Source organism: Lytechinus pictus, chromosome 1, assembly GCF_037042905.1.
Source record: "Lytechinus pictus isolate F3 Inbred chromosome 1, Lp3.0, whole genome shotgun sequence".
In the NCBI taxonomy this organism is placed as follows: domain Eukaryota; kingdom Metazoa; phylum Echinodermata; class Echinoidea; order Temnopleuroida; family Toxopneustidae; genus Lytechinus; species Lytechinus pictus.
In genome coordinates, this window is record NC_087245.1 from 32,740,035 (window position 1) to 32,760,123 (window position 20,089).

Sequence of the window (20,089 nt, forward strand, 5' to 3'; positions counted from 1 at the left end):
AAAATAATTAATACAAGACTGAATTTCCTTATCTCCTGAGACGTGACCAAAAAATTTCTGGTGTTTTCTCCAAAAAACACCCAGAAATATAATTACAAAAAAATACTAACAGCAGCAGCAGCAGCGCGGCGGTCAAAGGAGAAAAGCAAATTCAGGCTTGTAATAAAATAATCAACTCACAACATCAATAATATTCAGCAATACATTCACACACACCACATCAGTAAACACAGTCAAACGCAATCAAAATTTCATCAAAGTCAATCACACTCGGTGGCCACAAAAATATATCCTAACGAGGGAAGATTTAAATATATTGTCAACAAAATGAGTGGATATTTACCCTAAATAGTACAACGTATAATGTTTTGTCCAAAAAAATCCGATTAGCTCCTGTCGAGCTAGCCGCTGAATTCCTTCAAGGCCAGCACGGCAGTGCCGATCGGTAAAAAAATAGAGTATATTTACGGAACTAAAAATCAAACTTTTTCCACCAAAAAATAAAATCTCAAACTAAAATAATATGTTTCTTTTTGTTTTATTTAATATTATGGACGACACAGAGTCAAACAGCTCAAATTAATAAAAAGCCTAAAATTTTCAAGATGGCGGCGGCTTTTTTATATTCGGCCACGGCCAACGCAGATTCTGCAACGGCGTTGGCTGTGGCGAAGTAAAGAAAATGTTTTGCCGAAAATAAAATAAAAATCGCTTTAATCCTCGTCGCCAGTAAAGAGGGGGGCCGATAACATAAATAATAATACACTCACTATACACATATAAACTTCACACCGGGAGAAAGCCTTACCTTATTCTTGTTATCTATCCAGGCACTGTGACAGCTCTCTTACAACAGGTCCGCTACGACCGGGGGTTGGGTATGGAATCTTGTGGTTGAGTGGCGTGTGTAGAATACCGGTATATGTGTGTGTTGTATACAGCTGAATGCAGGTCTTGTGTTTGTTCGTCCCGCCGGTGGGTCATGTGACATCGTATGCTTAATAACTAATAATCCCTACTAATCCCCTAACACCATATTGCTTCCGCGCTGCGCGCGGATAAATGACAATATTGCAGTTCTCCTCTGTTTCCCCCACCCTTTCTCTAACCCTGTTTTTCCACCTCAGCTATACGTGTTTCTTGCCAGTTCAAGTTCAAATGTATACATGAGGGCATGGAATTAGAGTAAGGTTAGGCCGAAGTGTATGAAGTCTTTTTTTTTTCAAATTGATCGCGAAACTTCTGGTCGGGTCGACACCAGGCGGGTCAAATCTTTATATCAATTTCTGCCGTCACCTCCACTAGGGCAACTTCTCCCGCTTTTCAGCTCATTATTTAACAACCATAATTTTGGGGCAAACGGGTTTCTAATTAAAAAAAAAGAAGGTATAAAATTTGTGTCGTATCAAATAAAAAAGTACAATATTTTTTAAATCAAATTCTAGTAAATTTCATGTCATTTCCCTGCCCTGTCCTATTTTGCGCCCTCAGTTTGAATGACACTTAAGTTTCAAAATGTTCAAAATGAAGCGCTTCAAGATTAGTCAAAGACATTATACATCATCCTTTTTATATAATTTTAATAAATCACAGAAGTTTCAACTTTTTGAGCGGTATTTTCCTTGTAATGAAGTTAAATAATCTTAGAAAATCAATTGAATTAGAGCCCATGGGTATAGAGATATCTGCATGTAATGAAACGTCCGACCTTTAAAATTTCAGAGTTTCATTGCTCTGCGCGGGGAAGAATATCTTCCTCCCGGCATATCTTCTCCTCTGTTTTGCGAGTTAAATATATGCACTGTGGCTAAATTGTAATCAAATCTGATCTTTCCGAGGGAAGCATTCAATATGACTTAGAGAATACCATTATTTCGGGACCCTTTTCTTTGCCAAAAAATTATAAAATGCATGAGCTTCCGCGCTTCGTGCGGGGTAATTATTATTATAATTTCCTTCATTTTATCCCTTTTTGTGCGTTCACAATCACTTTTGAAAACAAGATTCAAAATCACAATAGAGTCAACTGAATTGGAGCTGATACAGGTACTAGAGACAAGATAGACGGCTCCTTTTCATTTTAATTTATGAAACACCGAAAGCTTCGCGCTTCGCGCAGGAGGGGGAAACTCCCCATCCCTGCACCCACCCCCTAGGGAGCGCGCTTCGCGCGCTCTGTAAGTGTTGGCACGCTTCGCGTGCATTTACCGCCCCCTCCAAAATGAAATCCTGGCTACGCGGTTGCACTAATACGAGGTTAGTATACATAGGCGGATCCAGCTTTTGGCGAAAGGGGGGGCGCACTGTCGAGCGGCGCACATATTTTTGCACTTCACCGGCGCCATAAAAGAAAATGTTGAAAAGGGGTAAAGTCTGACCCTGTCAAATGCTCTTTTCAAAATGTAGGATATCCAGTCATGCCATTTTGCATGACCACACGCAGATAATATTTCCGGGGGGGGGGGGGGGGGGCAAGACTCGAAAATTTGGTGCACATCTCACATTTGCACATTTTTCATAGTGTTCATGAAATGTTTAAGGAAAAAAATTGTTTTTCACAACAGTAGATCGCGAATGTGCCCCCCTTCCCCCTTGCTGCGTACGACCATTCCCTGAACTTCTGAAGTCCACTTAAACATATCTCATTATAACAGAAAATATACATCAATTTAAACATATAATCTTTCTAAAACATATATAGAGAGAGATTGAAAAACTTATTAAAGAAAGAAACAAGCAAACAGTAACACAAATTATGCATGTTATGTGCGATTTCAAAATCTCGTGTATTAACCCTTTTATTGCGATGAGGCCAATACTTTTGTATATTAATAGAGATACAAGGTTTTTTTTTACTATATGTATATATATATATATATACACAGGGGCGTCGATCCTTTTTTTAAGATTTGGCGGGCAAAATCATGAATCAACTTTCCAAAGGCGCTCGATATCACACAAAACAAACAAACTCACACAAACACACACACACATATGCATATATATATATATATATATTTATGACTCATGAGATAGAAGCATATATCTCACCAACAAATTAATGCGAGCGCGAAGCGCGAGCTGAAATTTTTTAGTATACTGACCTGAAAACAGGAAAAAGGTGCCTGTTTAGGACTGTTTGTTGTAACTCATGAGGAGGATACATATCTCACTACACAGATAATGCGAGTGCCGAGGGCGAGCTGAAATTTCTTTATATTCTGACCAGAAAGCTTGATATTCTATGCATTTTTGGTACCAATGATTAAGATGGGTATCTAAAAAAAACAATAGATGCGAGCGCGAAGCGCGAGCTTAAAATTTTGATATTTCGATCTGAAAAAAATGACAGTTTAATGGACGTTTGTAATAAAGAACAAGATTATATCCAGCAAAAGATTATTGCAAATCGAAGCGGGAGTTCTTTTGACGTTTAGTCCTGAAAAAGGGACATTCTATTCACCTATTTAATCATGAAAAGTATGGGGTTTTGCTACAGAAATGATGCGAGTGCAAAGCGCGAGCTGAAAATTTTTATATTCAAATCTGAGAAGCGGATAATTTAAGCACGATTTTAAATAAAGAACGAGTTGTGTAGCTCAATCTCAATATACGACTGGTTGCATAATTATACACTCCCGGTACTAGCAACGGGTTTTAGCAAAGTTTTGGGCTAAAATATCGAATCATCTTCATAAAACACTATAGTAGCTGTCTTAAACTAAAGGCCATAGAGGTGGCACAATGTGGAATGTGTAAAGAAGAAAAGTGACTGACCTTCTTTTTATTAAAGCATTGGAAAATAAGATCAAAATTAAAGGATTTGCTCTACGCTTTTGTATGATTCTGGGATTTTTAAAATAAATTAAAGATTTCATGACATCTGTCATTCTGTTGGCAACTGCCCCGCCCCAGTCCACTCTGTAAGGGCATGCGATAAGCTTTGTTATGACCATTCAACAATAAAATGTATAACCAGGTGCCGCTGATTATTCTTGACCGGCGCCGATCTAGATTTGGTTGGCAATAGGCCCTTCTTCATTATTCTACCGGCGCCTATTTATTGGAACCAGGGGACGCTGATTATTCTTGACCGGCGCCGATTTAGAACAAGTAGTGCTGATTATTTTTACCGACGTCACGTAAGATTCAGGCAGCGGCAATTCATAATTGACTGGCGCCGATTTAGAACCAGGAGGCGCCGATTATTCTTGACTGGCGCTGATTATTCTTGTCTGGCGCCGATTTAGATTTAGGTGGAGCTGATTATTCTTGATCGGCGCCGGTTAAGACTCTGGCAGCGCCGATTTATAACCAGATGGCGCTGATTATTCTTGTCCGGCCCCGATTTAGATTTAGGTGGCGCTGATTATTTTTGATCGGCGCCGGTTAAGAACTCAGGCAGCATCGATTTTTCTGTACCGGCGCCGATTTATAACCAGATGGCGCCGATTATTTTTATCTGGTGCCAATTTAGATTTAGGTGGCGCAGATTATCCTTGATCGGCGCCGGTTAAGACTCTGGCAGTGCCGATTTTTCTCGACTGGCGCCGATTTATAACCAAATGGCGCTGATTATTAGAACAAGTAGTGCTGATTATTTTTACCGACGTCACGTAAGATTCAGGCAGCGGCAATTCATAATTGACTGGCGCCGATTTAGAACCAGGAGGCGCCGATTATTCTTGACTGGCGCCGATTTTTAACCAGGTGGTGCTGATTATTCTTGTCCGGCGCCGATTTAGATTTAGGTGGAGCTGATTATTCTTGATCGGCGTCGGTTAAGACTCTGGCAGCGCCGATTTATAACCAGATGGCGCTGATTATTCTTGTCCGGCCCCGATTTAGATTTAGGTGGCGCTGATTATTCTTGATCGGCGCCGGTTAAGAACTCAGGCAGCGTCGATTTTTCTGTACCGGCGCCGATTTATAACCAGATGGCGCCGATTATTTTTATCTGGTGCCGATTTAGATTTAGGTGGCGCAGATTATCCTTGATCGGCGCCGGTTAAGACTCTGGCAGTGCCAATTTTTCTCGACTGGCGCCGATTTATAACCAAATGGCGCCGATTATTCTTGATTGGCGCCAGTTATCTGCAGGCAGCGCACTGCTGATTATTTTTAACCGGCGAAGTTGTTGGGAAAAGGGTAGTTAAAAGAAAAGATAAGGAAGATGATATGATTGTGCTTTGCTGGGGGATAGTCTTTCCTTACTGTTGCTAATATTATATCAGTGTATAATTTGTTTAAGCGGCGCCTTTTCTTCTCTTTCCTTTATTTTCATTTTTTCAAGCAGCGCCTTTTCTTTCTTTTAGTTTTCTTTTATTTTTTTTTAGCGGCGCCGGCGCCGCTCAAATATTAGGGGGGGCGCGCGCCCCCTGCGCCACCCCCCTGGATCCGCCACTGGTATATATACTAACCTCGTACAAGGGACCGTGTTTGACCCTGGATTTCGAAGTAGTCGGCAAACATCGCTTCATTGCTGAAGTAATATTTGCCGAAACTCCTTCTCGCTACGCACCGGGGCTCTTTCCGGTAAGTAGCAATACATTAAAAATTATACATATGATTATGAAGTAATTTCATTACAAAAAGAGCAAATTTCGCTTACCTCGGCCTAGCAAGTGACTTCGTTTGTCTCTTCTACGGAAATACAAGGAAGCCCGTTGGTGGCGCTAATAAATTTCACAACCTTGATTCAGCTCCTCGGTAATTTTATAACTGTGTCTAAATTCTTTGAATGCGCAATTCTTATGATTAATTTACTAATTATGGGCACCAATAAATGAAATACCTTCAAAAACATAATTCAAGATTACTATTGGCGATGATAACACTTTTTTGCAATTAATTTAAAACGATGACTTATTAAAAAAAATGAAAAAAATACACATGCCTGGAACGAAACCAGCAGTACAAGCTTTAACGAACGTCAAATAATACGGCACTATACCAAAGTCTATACAATGAAAAGATTGGACACTTCACAGACTTCGCGTAATGCCTTGCGTCGATTTGCGTGTAAAATAGTGTAGGTGCCTAGTCTTTCCCTTGTCGTGTCTTTGATATGAATATAAATCGCGCGCCCTCTTCAGGCGAATATTGATATCCACGCTGACCAATTTTTATCTCCGTGAAATCTTCGCTAAAGATCAAGAAAATATACATATTTTTAAAAAGAAACTTCAAGGAGAAGTCACGGAAGGATCTAAATGATTTGGTAAGTGTCATAGCAGAATGTGAAATACCAGATTATGCGTGATATTTTATGTGGGCAAAAGCCCAGTATATTTTGGATGTGTCGTGTGTGTCGCGTGCATATGACTGATATTCCTTCGCACGCGAGACGATATGAACCCATGGGTGGATTTAACCCAGGGAGCTTCGGCCCGGGAAGCGGGCCGGAGCCCAGGAGTTGACCGTGCAAAACGAGGGAGACACTGGGGTAGCTTGGGGTCTCAATAGTAATCTTAATAAAATGTGTAAACAGAAATTATGCACTTACCACGATTATATGGATGAAGGTCTATCGTGACACAAATCCTGACATCGAGGCACTGGAACCTCAAAAAAACGAAAAGTTCTGTCACGATCCCTCTCCTTCTTTCAAAATTCAGAACAAAATGGCCGATCGAGATCAAGGCTATATTTTGTTTTTTTGAGGTTCCAGTCTGTGCGTCGATGTCAGGATTTGTGTGTCACGATAGACCTTCATCCATATAATCATGGTAAGTGCATAATTTCTGTTTCCACATTTTATTAAGATTACTATTGAGACCCCAATCTACCCCAGTCCTGTGTCTCCCTCGTTTTGCACGGTCGACGCAAATGGGCGCAAAGCGGGCCGGAGCTCCCTGGGTTAATCATGATCCTGCAGGTCAGAATAATTGTTGACACAAGAAGACAGCTCGTTTTTATTTCAGAGGAAACAAAATTATACAAACCAATATAACGAGACAAAATTGTAAAAACAGTTTGAACATATAACAAATTCAAAAATTCATCATGAAGAATGTTTTATGATTTCTTCTTCATTTTGCATGTAGTTAATGAAAGTTATTTGGTCTTCCATTGTCTAATTCTGTTTATACCGTAGTAATGATCATTCTCTATCTTGCTTTATCTCCTATTTCTTCCTGATATTTTAGATATTGGGGAAATTTCTGCAAGATTGTTTGACCACAGAGCCATTTTGCAAGGAGAAATCAAGTATTTCATCAAAGAATTTGAGGTAAGTTGTGTTTACATGTATAGGACTCACAATTAAAGTAGTTCATCTACTTGCTGTCTTGCTTATCTTCTATATTTATCGGATTGAGAATAAATAGCAGGGATCACATGTAAGGTGTGTGTATGAATGCTTATTTTGTAGGGGGATTTTGTAATAGTCCTTGACCTAATTAAAGTATATAATGACAGATGGTCATTAAATATTGCATGGTTGTTCAGATAGGCTTTAATACACCATGTGATTAAACCAAAGCATAAACCAAACATAAACTCCATTGCAACCCTAACTCTGACCCTATATCTTAGACGAAATAAAGCCCAGAGCAGTTGTCGCCGGAGCAGATGTCTGTCAGCACCAGTTTATCTAGTAATTGCATTTAGTCATTACCATTTTGACTAATTTCCAAATGTTATTCCCACTTTTTCTAATATCCACTTGGTCTACTACACAATATGAACTGCTCATGAATCAAATTTTCATTTAAAACAAAGTGGCATTAGACTAGATGAGAGTTAGATTACGTGGGTTTCAGACCAAGTGTAGTGTAGACCAAACTGATAGGAGATCAAATGGGTTTAGCCCAAGTGGTATCAGACTTTGATAAGTAGACCAACTGCTTGAATACCAAGTGAATATTAACTGTCAGCGTCTTTTGATGATAACTTTGATGGTAACTTAAAAACATAATAGGAAGACTATATAGGCAATATTTTTTTAATCAAATGCAATTATCTATTTTATGTTCCCTTGCATATTTTCTTTATACCTTTAGTATATTTTGTACATTGTGATGCGATTTCTATTTTTTTCTTCTATTTCAATTCGTCTTTAGTTTAATTCAGTTTTTGTTTTAGGTATGTTCATGAGGATCATTTCCAACACGCCATCTATGTGCTTTTTATGAGCTTCCAACAATAATAATTGTATTACCTTGTTTGTAAACTTATATGAATGTATAAAATGTTTTTATCTTGAAGTGGAAATAAATGAAATAAATAATGAAATATGATGGCATTTCTTCTTGCAGACAAAGCGAAATGACCGGGGATGCAAGAGACTCGAAGCCAACCTCCAGAAATTGAAAGATGTAGATGAAACCGTCGCTCCAGATTGCATAGATATCATGAAAGAACACATTCCAAACTTGCTTGATCAATGTAAGTCACCAAAACAAAATGTATCATATTAAGTAGACAGTTAAACCTCCGTAAATTGGCATTTCTCTTTTGGAATACAGTGTATAGTACTACAGTATTATTTCCCAGGTCAGTCAGAACAAATTTCTTTGACCAAAATATTAAAAACATATTCTTCTGACTCTATGCAAAACTTGTCATTTTTTTCTTTTATTAAGACTTTAAGCTGAATGGTGCAAAATATGTTATTTACCGGAAAGCATGTCATTTATATGTACCTCTCCTATGTTGATTGTGGAATAAACATTTTCCTTACCTCTCAGATGAAGTCAAACAAGTTTCTCTGATTCAACTTAAAGATTTCTAAATCAGTTAAAACTGATTTACCAGGCAAAATTACTAGTACATGTATGACACTTGCTGCATGTACATTTACATGTAGTTGAAGAAATATGCTTAAGGTATGTTATGATGAAATATATTGTTTTTATTTTGTAAAAAAAATATTGTAACTAGGGCCTTTACTTATAAATTTCATGAATGAAATTGGTTATATTCTAAATGAAATTGGCCTGCAGATAAGACCTTTTCAAAGTAAAAACATCTATGTGCACTGCGAAAGGTCTATAGATATTATTATTCAGTAATACTGTACTGCTTGTTTTGTAAGTAATCCAACCATTGGACTAATAATGTATTATTCTTATAAGGAAAATATGAAAACCTTATTTTTCCTCATTAAAATGCAAAACAATGTGTCATTCATCTTTTAGGATGTGGAATTGGTGCTGTTGCATCACATTGTCACGGTTGTCCAGGAATATACTTCCTTATTGTCAAATCTGCAAAAACATTCTATATTCCATATACTGTAATACCAACACCAAAGAAATAGTGAATGAGTAAGTGAGATCATTGACTTTCTCATTTGCACATCACTGTATAGTGTAACTTTTTAAAGTGAGACTTTAAGACACTTTAGAATGTCATAAATGTTGGATTTTACATCCGATTTCGATGAAATTTTCACCATTGTTGGGATGGACCTGTCCTTTAAGAGCTTAGATTGGTCAAATAGAAACCATTAGATTTATTAAAGGTCAAGTCCACCCCAGGAAAATGCTGACTTGAATAAATAGAGAAAAATCAAACTAGCATAGTGCTGAAAATTTCATCAAAATCGGATGTAAAATAAGAAAGTTATGACATTTTAAAGTTTCGCTTATTTTTCACAAAACAGTGATATGCACAACTAGGTGAGTCAGTCGATGATGTCCATTACTCACTATTTCTTTTGTTTTTTATTGTTTGAATTATACAATATTTCATTTTTTATAGATTTGACAATAAGGACCAACTTGACTGAAACATATAGTATTAAACAATGCTAATGCCACATGTTCATGGAGGAATTAATAATTGTATCACTTGACAATGAGGAGAAAATTAGAATATTTCATATTTCATGTAATAAAATACAAAAGAAATAGTGAGTGGATGACGTCATATTCTCCTCATTTGCATACCAGCCAGGATGTGCATATAACTGTTTTGTGAAATTAAGCGAAACTTCAAAATGTCATAACTTTTTTATTTTACATCCGATTTTGATGAAATTTTCAGTGTCATGCTTGTTGGATTTTTCTCTTTTTATTCAAATCAACTTTTTATTGGGGTGGACTTGTCCTTTAAGGTAACCCTTTATTGTTTGTATGATATCTTTATATTTTGCAGTGGAGGCAGCTAACAAGATATGTTCTAATCTGCAGAGCAAAGAGGAAAAACATATGGAGGTGAGTTGATGCTACACTTTCAACAAAAATCTCTAGAAATTAAAGAGAAATTTAAGCATTTTGATTTAAATGGGAGCTGATTCATGGAAATGAATTTCTACTCATATTTTAGATTTAGGCTTCCAACCATCTGAGTTATTTTTATTACATTTAGGCTTATTCATAGGGAGAGTAAAGATGTACCTATCTATTATGACAACTCACTGACTAAGCAAAGAATTGACGGGAGATGATAGAAAATTTCCTGTTTGATTTCAGCGGGTTGACTTACTCAATGCTACAATTAGGTCTGAATAAGCATAGATGTGAATATTTTCATGATATTTTATCAAAGTCCAGCTAATAAAGCTTTGATTAAGGGTCAATAATGTTAATTATAACTAAAGTAACTTCTAACACTCCAATTATCATAGGTAGAGTAGTGACCATAGCGCCTTTTTAAAACCATTAGAATTCAAATTGGTGCTATCTAGTACCAACTCTTGGCATAGTTTTTATTTTCCTTTAAACAATATTATTGTTATCATTATTATTATTATTATTTTATTATTATCATGAATATTGTCATCATTATCATTATTTTTGTTCTTCTTGTTCTTCTGGAAACAGTACAGTCCACCGTCTGGTGTATTGTCGTACTGGTGAAGTGCAGCGTGCAAGTGTATGTACATTATCCGATAAAAAATTGCTTACAGCGTGCAAGTTAAAACAACCACCGTTATTAACGGAGCTGGGTCTTTTGTACCTCTTGTTTAAAGATGTGTAGAGAGGTACAATTAACTGTGCTGTTGGGGAGGGAGTTCCAAGGTCTTATCCAATCTGGGAAGAAGCTCCTCTGGTAGACAAGTGTTCTGGCAAAAGGAACAAAGATCTTCTGAGAATGACCTCTATGCATGGATGTGGATGGAGTGAGGAAGGTATGTGGGATGTCAATGAGTGAGTTGGTAATACAGTAGATCATCACCACCTTGGCCTGTGCCCTACCCATCTTGTAAAGTTGGCCATTTGAGCTGGTCCAGCATGGCTGTTACACTGCTTGTTCTACGGTGATCATTACAGACGAAGCGTGCATAGCGTCGCTGCACCATTTCAAGCTTTTTTATATTTGCTTGCGTGTGAGGGTCCCATATTATGCTGGCATACTCCATGATTGGTTGCAGGAGAGCTTTGTAGCACAGTTCCTTGACCTTTCTTGGACATGGCCGGATATTTCTCTGGAGGAAGGCACGTGTGGAGTTGGCCTTTTTGGTTACAGCATTTATATGTTGATTCCAGCTGAGGTTCCTCTGCAGCTCAACTCCAAGATACTTTGCTGTAGTTTTATCAGATATAGTCTGTCCATGGATGAAGTAAGGCTTGAAGATAGGTTTGCGCTTATTTGTGACATGAAGTACTTGACACTTCTGTGGATTGAATTCCATCAGCCAATCATGCTCCCATCGTTGCATCATCAGCCAATCATGCTCCCCTCTTGGAGATGAATGGCATCTTCCTCTGTCTTGACGTTGGCATTAACCATGCAATCATCAGCAAAGAGCCTTACTGTTGAGTTGTTGGAGAGATACTCTGGCAGGTCATTGATGAAGATGAGAAAGAGCATTGGCCCGAGGACACTGCCTTGCGGAACGCCTGATGTTACTTGGCTGGTGTTGGAGATGGATCTGTCCAGTACAACGCGTTGGGTCCTATTACTCAGAAAGTCAGCTATCCAATGGTGAGTGTGATCTCGGATTCCATAAAATTGAAGCTTGTGTAACAGGTGTCCATGCGGTACTTTGTCAAATGCTTTAGAGAAGTCAAGGAGTATCATTACCAGTTGACCCTTGTCATCAATGGTTCTAGCAAGATCTTGGACGGCAAGAATCACCTGAGAAACACAGGATCGTTTCTTGCGAAAACCGTGTTGAGCATCAGACAATACATTGTGGTCTTCAAGGTGGGTCATGACGTCACTAAGAACGATGTGCTCTAGAATCTTACAGGTCACAGATGTCAGAGAGATAGGCCTGTAGTTCTCTGGTTTACTACGGTCGCCTTTCTTGAAGATGGGGACAATGTTAGCCGTCTTCCATTCAGCAGGGATGATACCTTGATCTAGGGAGGCTTGAAAGAATATGGAGAATATTGGTGTCAATTCGATGGCAAGTCCCCTCAAAAGTCTGGCAGGAATTTCGTCAGGACCAGATGCCTTATGGATATCAAGCTCAGACAGAATGTTATGGACCCCTGGGGGAGAGATGATTATATGATCCATTGATGGGTAAGGACTAGGCCCTTTGTCTCTCAGGCTGGTCATATCTTCATCATGGTTGAATAGAATTGTTGGCTTAAGATGTTGGCCTAAGAGAGACTGTCAGCAGTAGTCAGACCATCATAAGACTTTAATAGTGCTACACCTGAGGCATCATGGCGCTTGCTGTTTACAAAACTCCAGAAATGCTTTGGATTACTTGTGGTGTCTGGACTGACAATATCTGTCAAGTACTTGTTGTAAGCTTTTTTGCAGGCAATTCTGGAATGTCTCTTGACCTGCTGGTACTTCTCAAAGTCAGCTTGGTCATTGCTGGTCTTCGCTCTGTTATAGTACTTTTTTTCTTTCTTGAGAGCCGTTTGACAGAGCGAGTTATCCAGGGCTGGTTGTATCTAGTTGATGACATCTTTGAAGGTACATGCTTATCCAGCAGCTTTGTCAGAGTTGTTTTTATTGTCAAGCCACATGTCTTGTACAGAGCTAGAAGTACAGTATTGACCAGTAAAGCTGTTCTGGAATACAAGGCAATCCTTCTTCAGGTTCTCTAAGTCTGCCTGCTTCCAAAGGTAGATCTTTCTCTTCACGGGTTTGCGTCTGCTAGCTTTAATAGAGGACACCACAGACACGATATCGTGATCACCAATTCCAGGAAGGGGAGAACACTTGTCAACAAGGGTAGGTCTGTTCTTAAGGAAGAGGTCAAGAAAACTGTTCTGCCTTGTTGGAAAATCTACAATTTGTTCAAGCCCACAGTTATGAAGCATGTCCAATAATCTCATGTTGACAGCATTTTGATATTGGTTCCTGTCAAACGCTAGGGTGGTCCAATTGATGTCAGGGAGATTTAAATCCCCTCCAAGCCACAAAACAGTGTTGTGGTGCTCAGCGTTAATATCCTCTATCACTTCACAAAGGTCATTCATGTAAGCAATCGAACTGGATGGTGGGCGATACATAGCACAGATAACTAGGGATTGGTGCCTGTCAAGATGAAGTTTTATAAAGACTGCGTCTATCTCCCGATCCAGTCTGTAGGTTAGACGCTCAAATACAAGGTTGTTATTTATTGCAATGCATACTCCTCCATACCCATCAAGACGATCCTTCCGAACTACATCGTAGCCTGGGGGGAACAATTCTGAACTGCATATGGGACTGTTAAGCCATGTTTCAGAGCCAAGAATAATATCAGGATCAGTAGAGTCAATAAGAGAACCAAGTTCTTCCTTTTTATTCTTGATACTTTGGAAATTGATGTTCAAGATTTTCATCTTATGCTTAACCTGACCTCCTTTCCGCACGGTCTTTTGACGGGTAGGAGATGAAGAAGCTAGTGGAGGGCCAGGGCTGAGTGGCGTTATCATGTTTATTATAATAATTAAGATAATAATTATTATTAACCGTATCAGACATCTGAGCAGGGCAACTTTAATACATTGTTGCCTGCATAAGACTGGGATCAAATGGCCGGTCAATAAGTTTCCATTTGTTTATCCACGGACCAATTTATTGCCCGTTCAGGAAAGTCGATGAGAAAATGCTTGGAAATGTAGCGGGCAATAAGGCAGAGCTAACATCCGGGTATTCTACGCGTTTTTGTACGCGTCCTTGAACTGCGCAGTGCTATACGTCACAATGTTAATAAAGTTGAGACAACGCTGGATACTGCATTCCCAGGCCAGTCAATATTGCTTTATTATTATTAATATTATTATTATTATCATTATCAGGCCTGGGACTTTCGGGTATTTTTGTCTTCGGGTACCCGTGGTAATTTTCGGGCGGGTACCGAAAATCATGTCGCATGAAATATGACTGGTGGAAAAACCCCATAGGTGACGTCATCCAGCCACTGCGCCGCAAGCAAACTTATGAATGAAAATATAGTAAGCATGCGCAGTGCAAGCCTCCCGTGCCCCACGCAGTATTCAATGAAAAACAAGTCTGCAATTCTCTGTCATCTCGTACCAAAGTCGACCTAGAATTCCACTTTCCTATATTTCATATTAATTATGAAATGTTTTCTCACCGTTACCACACAGGTAAGCAAACTTTGATTACTTCTTGCTTTTCCGTCAAAATCTTACGAAGTAGCGTAGATATTACATCGTGTTCGTGAGTTTGTAGAATCTATCGCTACATGCACAAAGTCAATTGATTTCCGGGTAGTTTCGGAGCGCCGAATGCGCCAGCCAATCACGATCGTGTTACCATATGGTATATCGCTAATCAGAACCGCAATGCATCATGGGATCGAAAAGGGGGCTGTTAGCTAGCTCAGCACGTAAACCTTATTTTCGGTTTAAATGATGAACTGAAAATGGTAACACGAACGTGGCTGGCTGGCGCTTCGTATGCTCAAGCTGCAAAAGAAACATGGCGATGATCGAACGATCTCAGTCACAATATCACTTGAAAAACTTGTATATTTATGGATATTTCGAGGGTAATTGGTGAGATTCAAAATGAGACTTGTGTACTCAGTCAGACTGCAGGTCCCAAGAAAGTGGCTTCTTTCATCCAAGTGATATTCATGACTTGAGATGTTTTGCATATTTAATGAGCTTGATGCGGACCAAAACACCTCTTTTCATTCGGTCATTGCTGCTCTAATTATGCATCAAATTTCATGAATTTGGTACCATTGTAAAGAAGAAGAATCATTCTTTCAGGTCATGTGTTTGGATTTATTCAAAGATTTTGTATTATAGGTTAAAATTTTGATCTAAAATATGCTACAAAATAAATATTTTCACCTGACAAAAGCTGCTATTTTCACACTTTATTTTTGTTTGAGCCCAAATGATATTTATATCATGATAAAGCTGAATATGTATGCTTTGAAATGATATAGGTTTCAAAATAAGAATTGGTTTAATCGGGTCAAGATCACACTTTTCATTTGCCAAGTACATAAAGCAGCTTGAAAACAAGTATACTGCACTCTGATTGGTCAAAAAGACCACACAATGGCAAATTCCAACGGTTCCAGTGCCTGGGTTCGTGGGAAGGTCACACTTCCCATGTGGTAATCTCCTCAAATACCCTGCGCCTGTTGTTCTGTGAACCTTATCCAGCCAATCAGAACTCTGGATTTCATGCAAGTACAAAATTTCAGAAATCTCGTCTTGTACCTTGGTGGGAAAAGTGTGATTTTGACCCGATTTAAAGGTGCCGCATATCAAGAGTGGCATTGTGAGAAAGTACAGAAGTTCAGCTTTATGGTGATATAGATATCACTGTGGCTCAAAATAAAAAGTTTTGCACAATTTGCAAAAGAAAACAGAGGAAGAAAATTCAGTTTTGAGGCACAATTTCAGGCCAGAAATTTACTTATTTAACAAAATATTGTATACAAAATAAATGACCAATATGAAAGAGTAACTTTTACTCTATCTGATGGTGCAATAATATTTCATTTAACTTGAGGTTAAAACAGGTAAATTCTTAGAGAAAGAAAATCTCACGAATCACGAGATTTTGCAAGGAGGAGGATTCAGCCACGAGATGATTTGGATGAATCTGGCCTTTTTGCTCATTAGCATAGGGACCTGCGGTCTGACTGTACTTTTGTGATGAGTTACAATCATGTCTTACACTACGCAATACAAATCATGCAAATCAAATACATATACGTTTTACTGGTAAGCAATTTTCGGGTATCGGGTATTGATTTTTCTACCCGGGTACCCGAGGCTTCCGGGCGGGACCCGGGTTTTAGTCCCAGCCCTATTATTAATGTTATCATTATCATATTTTAATTGTTATTATTATTGTTTTTGTTGTTGCTGTTGTCAGATCAAGACACTTGAGGATCAACGTAAGAAGAGAGAAGATAAATGGTCCTATTTCTTGGAGGAGTTGTCTAAGGAGAGAGATCGGGAAGACATCCAACATGCCAATGAAATCAAAGAGATCGATGATCACTTTGCAAAACTCGAAGAAGCACTTGGGACATCGGCCACATGAGAGATGTCAGGGGAGTTTTGCACGAACCATCTCATCAGTGATTGTCATTGGAAAATTTACTCTGAGCCAATCAGATGCAAGGATTTCCGTAGCAATGAAAATAGTCAGTGAAAATCATTGACCATTTGTTTTGTGAAATGCTCCCCCGAGTTCGATTTCGTGAAACTTGTTACAAATGATAAATGTGAGAATTCTAAGACCACTTTATCATCAGCCAATCGGATCACTTTATCAGTAGGTTTTACAGTTATTATATACCAGTTTTGTAAAACTGGGTCCTAGTGAGAAAGGACAATGGAATCTACCTACTGTATCAGAGCTTGAATCCATAGATGAATGAAAATGATATGCTGTTTATAAGTTTCCATGGTTACTTACTAATCCTGTGAAAGCCAAGCATCAAATAAGTACATAACCTAGGGCTTGTAGGGGTGTTAGTGTGACCAGGGAGTTGTTTCACAAAGATTTAAGTATGACTTAAGAGTTGCACTTAAATGCCTAGTTGCATGTGTTATAAAAGGCATGACCGCATTGGTCAGATCATGCCAAGAGGATGCACACTACTGCGTATTGATCAATAAGATTGCATGTTGCATATCATGCATGTGTCGGCATTTAAGTATGACTCTATTAAAGTCATACTTAAATCTTCGTTAAACACCCCCCCCCCCCCCCCCGATAACCTTGAAATTTTCAGCTGTATAGAAAAATAATGGCTTTATAGTAAATCCCAAACTCGTATGGGCAGTGCTTCACAAAGATTGACATGACGAAAACCTCCATTTGAGAACACTATACCCCAGTTTCCCTCAATCAAATCTCTTCTCCAAGTACGACAAACCATAACTGCCCCAAGCAAGCAATTTAAGTATCAAAACACCTGTTTCTTGACCTCGGTCCAAAGATAACACAACAGCCCGAGCGGCGGTCCCTGCAAAGCATGCTGTCATTTTAATTCACTTACTTTCCTTATTTCGAGGTCGATTTTCTTCGTTCGAAATTGAAAGTGGACTAACATTGGATTTCTGAATACAATATGCCTCTGAAAACGTGATTAAATATCGAATACAATAATTTCATTCCGAAGGTCCTACTCCAGGCAGAGAAGTCTTACGTAATAGCACAGCTGTTGTTTATCATTTCGTCCTTGGCTCAAAGCTCATAATCTGGCCTGTGGAGGTAAAATTGAGACAGCGGGGATTACCTGGCCTAGCAGGGTTGATCAGGCGGGTGTTTCATAAAGCTGTTCGTAAATAAAGAGCGACTGGTGATCATGTCTTGCGGTAAATGGTACACACCATTGGCGATGACTTAGCGGAAAGGATCACCAGTCGTTCTTAAAGTCGCTCTTAACTTCCGAACAGCTTTATGAAACGGGCCCCTGGGCTTGGAAATGATTTTGGGATTTAACAAACGCAAAATGGGGTATAGTACCGCAGTTTGCAATCTGAACTGCGGTCTTTCTCCAAACGGGGGTTTGACGTAATGAAAATCAGAGTAAAAGGTATTCTTATAATGATAATAGCTGGATTTATAAAGCGCTTTTTGCCTAAGGATACAAAGCTCTGCTATTTTTACCCCAGCTTCAGCTCGAGCTACCATCACTGGCGCTTAGTGCATTCAAGGAAATAATCCTGCCGGCTACCCATTCACCTCACCTGGGTCAAGTGCAGCACAGTGTGGATGAATTTCTTGCTGAAGGAAAACACGCCATGGCTAGGATTCGAACCCACGACCCTCTGTTTAAAAGGCGAGAGTCGGAACCACTAGACCACGACTCGCCCAATGTGCCAATGCCCTGCACATGCACTTGATATTCCACCCCATAATCTAATTGATTTATTTGCGGTAGAGCACACCCCATTGTCATAGTTCGCCCATCTAGTAAAGCGTTTTATGAATTTAAATTAAGCTCAGCTTATTTTAGTCATACTCTGATTATGAAGACCCACACTCTTGTTTGTTAATTCCTAAATTATTATATTTTTATTTTTGAAAATTATAGATTTTTTCCTAATTATCCAGACCTTTATGACACTACAACCCATCATATCTATGACAATATTTGTTAAAGAATCCCATACTTTGTATATTCTTTTCACTTGCTTCGAATTTTTTTTAAAGCACACCATAGAAAAAAACTTGATCCCTCAAATTTTTACTCCAGTACATAACTTGTCAACAGTACTGTTTTGTGTTATGTTTTGGCAAGTCATAAGAATGGACTGAAGTGTGAATACCCAAACTGTTAAATGAATTTTGTTTGTCACAAAATGTAAAATCATTTTGAAATTCATGTACATTGTTTAAAGAAATAATATTTTTATTCGGAATTCATCAGTTTTGAATGAGATTCTGAAGTCTTTTGTATTTTGCTTCTTCGCAGTCTTGTTCGTTTACTATGTAAGGTGCAATAAAGAAATCATCTAAAAATCATATTCATTGTTCATGCAGGGATTTATCAGATTTGCATAGTGTGTTGTGACATGGTGCTTGAAACCATTGAAACAAGCCTACATGTATATCCATAAATGGGCGATTGGTCTAAACTAACTTTGGTCTGCTCTTTGGTCTCATCCCCTATGATCCAGTCTCAGCTCATAGCTCTTAGCTTAGAGATAGAGCTCATCTACAACCAGTTTGTCTACCAACCATTTGGTCTAATTGCATTTAACCCCATGTACCATTTTGTCTAATTCCAGTTTAATAGGCTATACCCATTTTCATTAATATCTACTTGGTCGGAATCACTTAGTCTATATGATCACTGTTTGTGAACCCAATTTGTATTTTGACAAATTCTATAAATGCAAGAAGATGAAGTGGAAATTAGACTATCTGGGCATCAGACAAATTGGCAGTCTATATGAGTAGTAAACCAAGTGATAGTTAGACCAAATGGCATTTGAACCAAGTTAAGAGTATACAAAGTGGTTTTAGCCATGATGGAGTTGGATAATCTGCTAGTAGACCAAGTAGCAGTTAAACTCTCAAAATTCTTCAGATTGATATAGATTGCGATGAGGGACCAGTCCAAATTTAGATCGAAGTTTTCAATGTAATAGATTTAGAATTCAATTGTATTTGATTGAAACTAATCTGTTCGATTGGAGCGACCCACCCCCTTTTTTCCTTGTCAATTTTTTTTACAAAAAATGACCTACAGTTTGGAGTATAAACCTTTTTTTTTTTGCTTGTCAATTTTTTTTCAAAACCAGCTCCCTCTATTAAAAAATCACTCCCAGGCTCCTGGGTTTACCGTGACATGATCGCGATATACGAAACAGAGAGGGGGAAAAGAGAGATCAGAGATGGGGGGGGGGGTAAACTTGGAACACATGGGGGAGAGCAACAGACGGAGGGGAGATGTATGTAGGTGGGTCAAAATACACAGAGGGAGGAGGGGATACAAGAGATGGCTTGAAAAAGGGAGAGACAGAGAGAGAGTTGGAACACAGATAGTGGGGGGGGGGCAACAGGGGGAAGGGAAGAGATGTGGGAGAGAAGGGTTGTGCGATGAACAGAAAGAGGGGAAGGGAGAAAAATAGCTGGGGTCAAGAGAGAGAAGGGATGGAGTTGGGGTGAAGGAGGGAGAGGGGGGGGGGGGAGATAGGTGGTGTAAAAGTGGGAGAGACAGGAGGACTGAATAAGGGCTAGAGACAGAAAAGGGAGGGGTTGCGTTGGAGAAGGAGGGAACAGAGGAAAGATA

The 20,089-nt window shown here is 38.9% G+C and overlaps 1 protein-coding gene across 1 annotated transcript; it reads left to right on the forward strand.

Annotated features, from left to right (window-relative positions):
• Positions 1-6,351: 6,351 nt before the first annotated feature.
• LOC129261149 (biogenesis of lysosome-related organelles complex 1 subunit 5-like) lies at positions 6,352-18,816 on the forward strand. Its single transcript, XM_064104282.1, has 5 exons — positions 6,352-6,445; positions 7,149-7,231; positions 8,259-8,388; positions 10,102-10,160; positions 16,210-18,816. Exons 1-5 carry the CDS (start codon positions 6,352-6,354, stop codon positions 16,378-16,380), a joined length of 537 nt encoding a protein of 178 aa, XP_063960352.1. The 3' UTR covers positions 16,381-18,816.
• Positions 18,817-20,089: the final 1,273 nt, after the last annotated feature.

Coding starts and splice junctions, on each gene's coding strand:
- LOC129261149 (XM_064104282.1), top strand. CDS start 6,352: ATGAACCCATGGGTGGATTTAACCCAGGGAGCTTCGGCCCGGGAAGCG. Junction 8,389..10,101: donor TCCAAACTTGCTTGATCAAT/GTAAGTCACCAA, acceptor TATATTTTGCAG/TGGAGGCAGCTAACAAGATA. Junction 10,161..16,209: donor AAGAGGAAAAACATATGGAG/GTGAGTTGATGC, acceptor TGCTGTTGTCAG/ATCAAGACACTTGAGGATCA.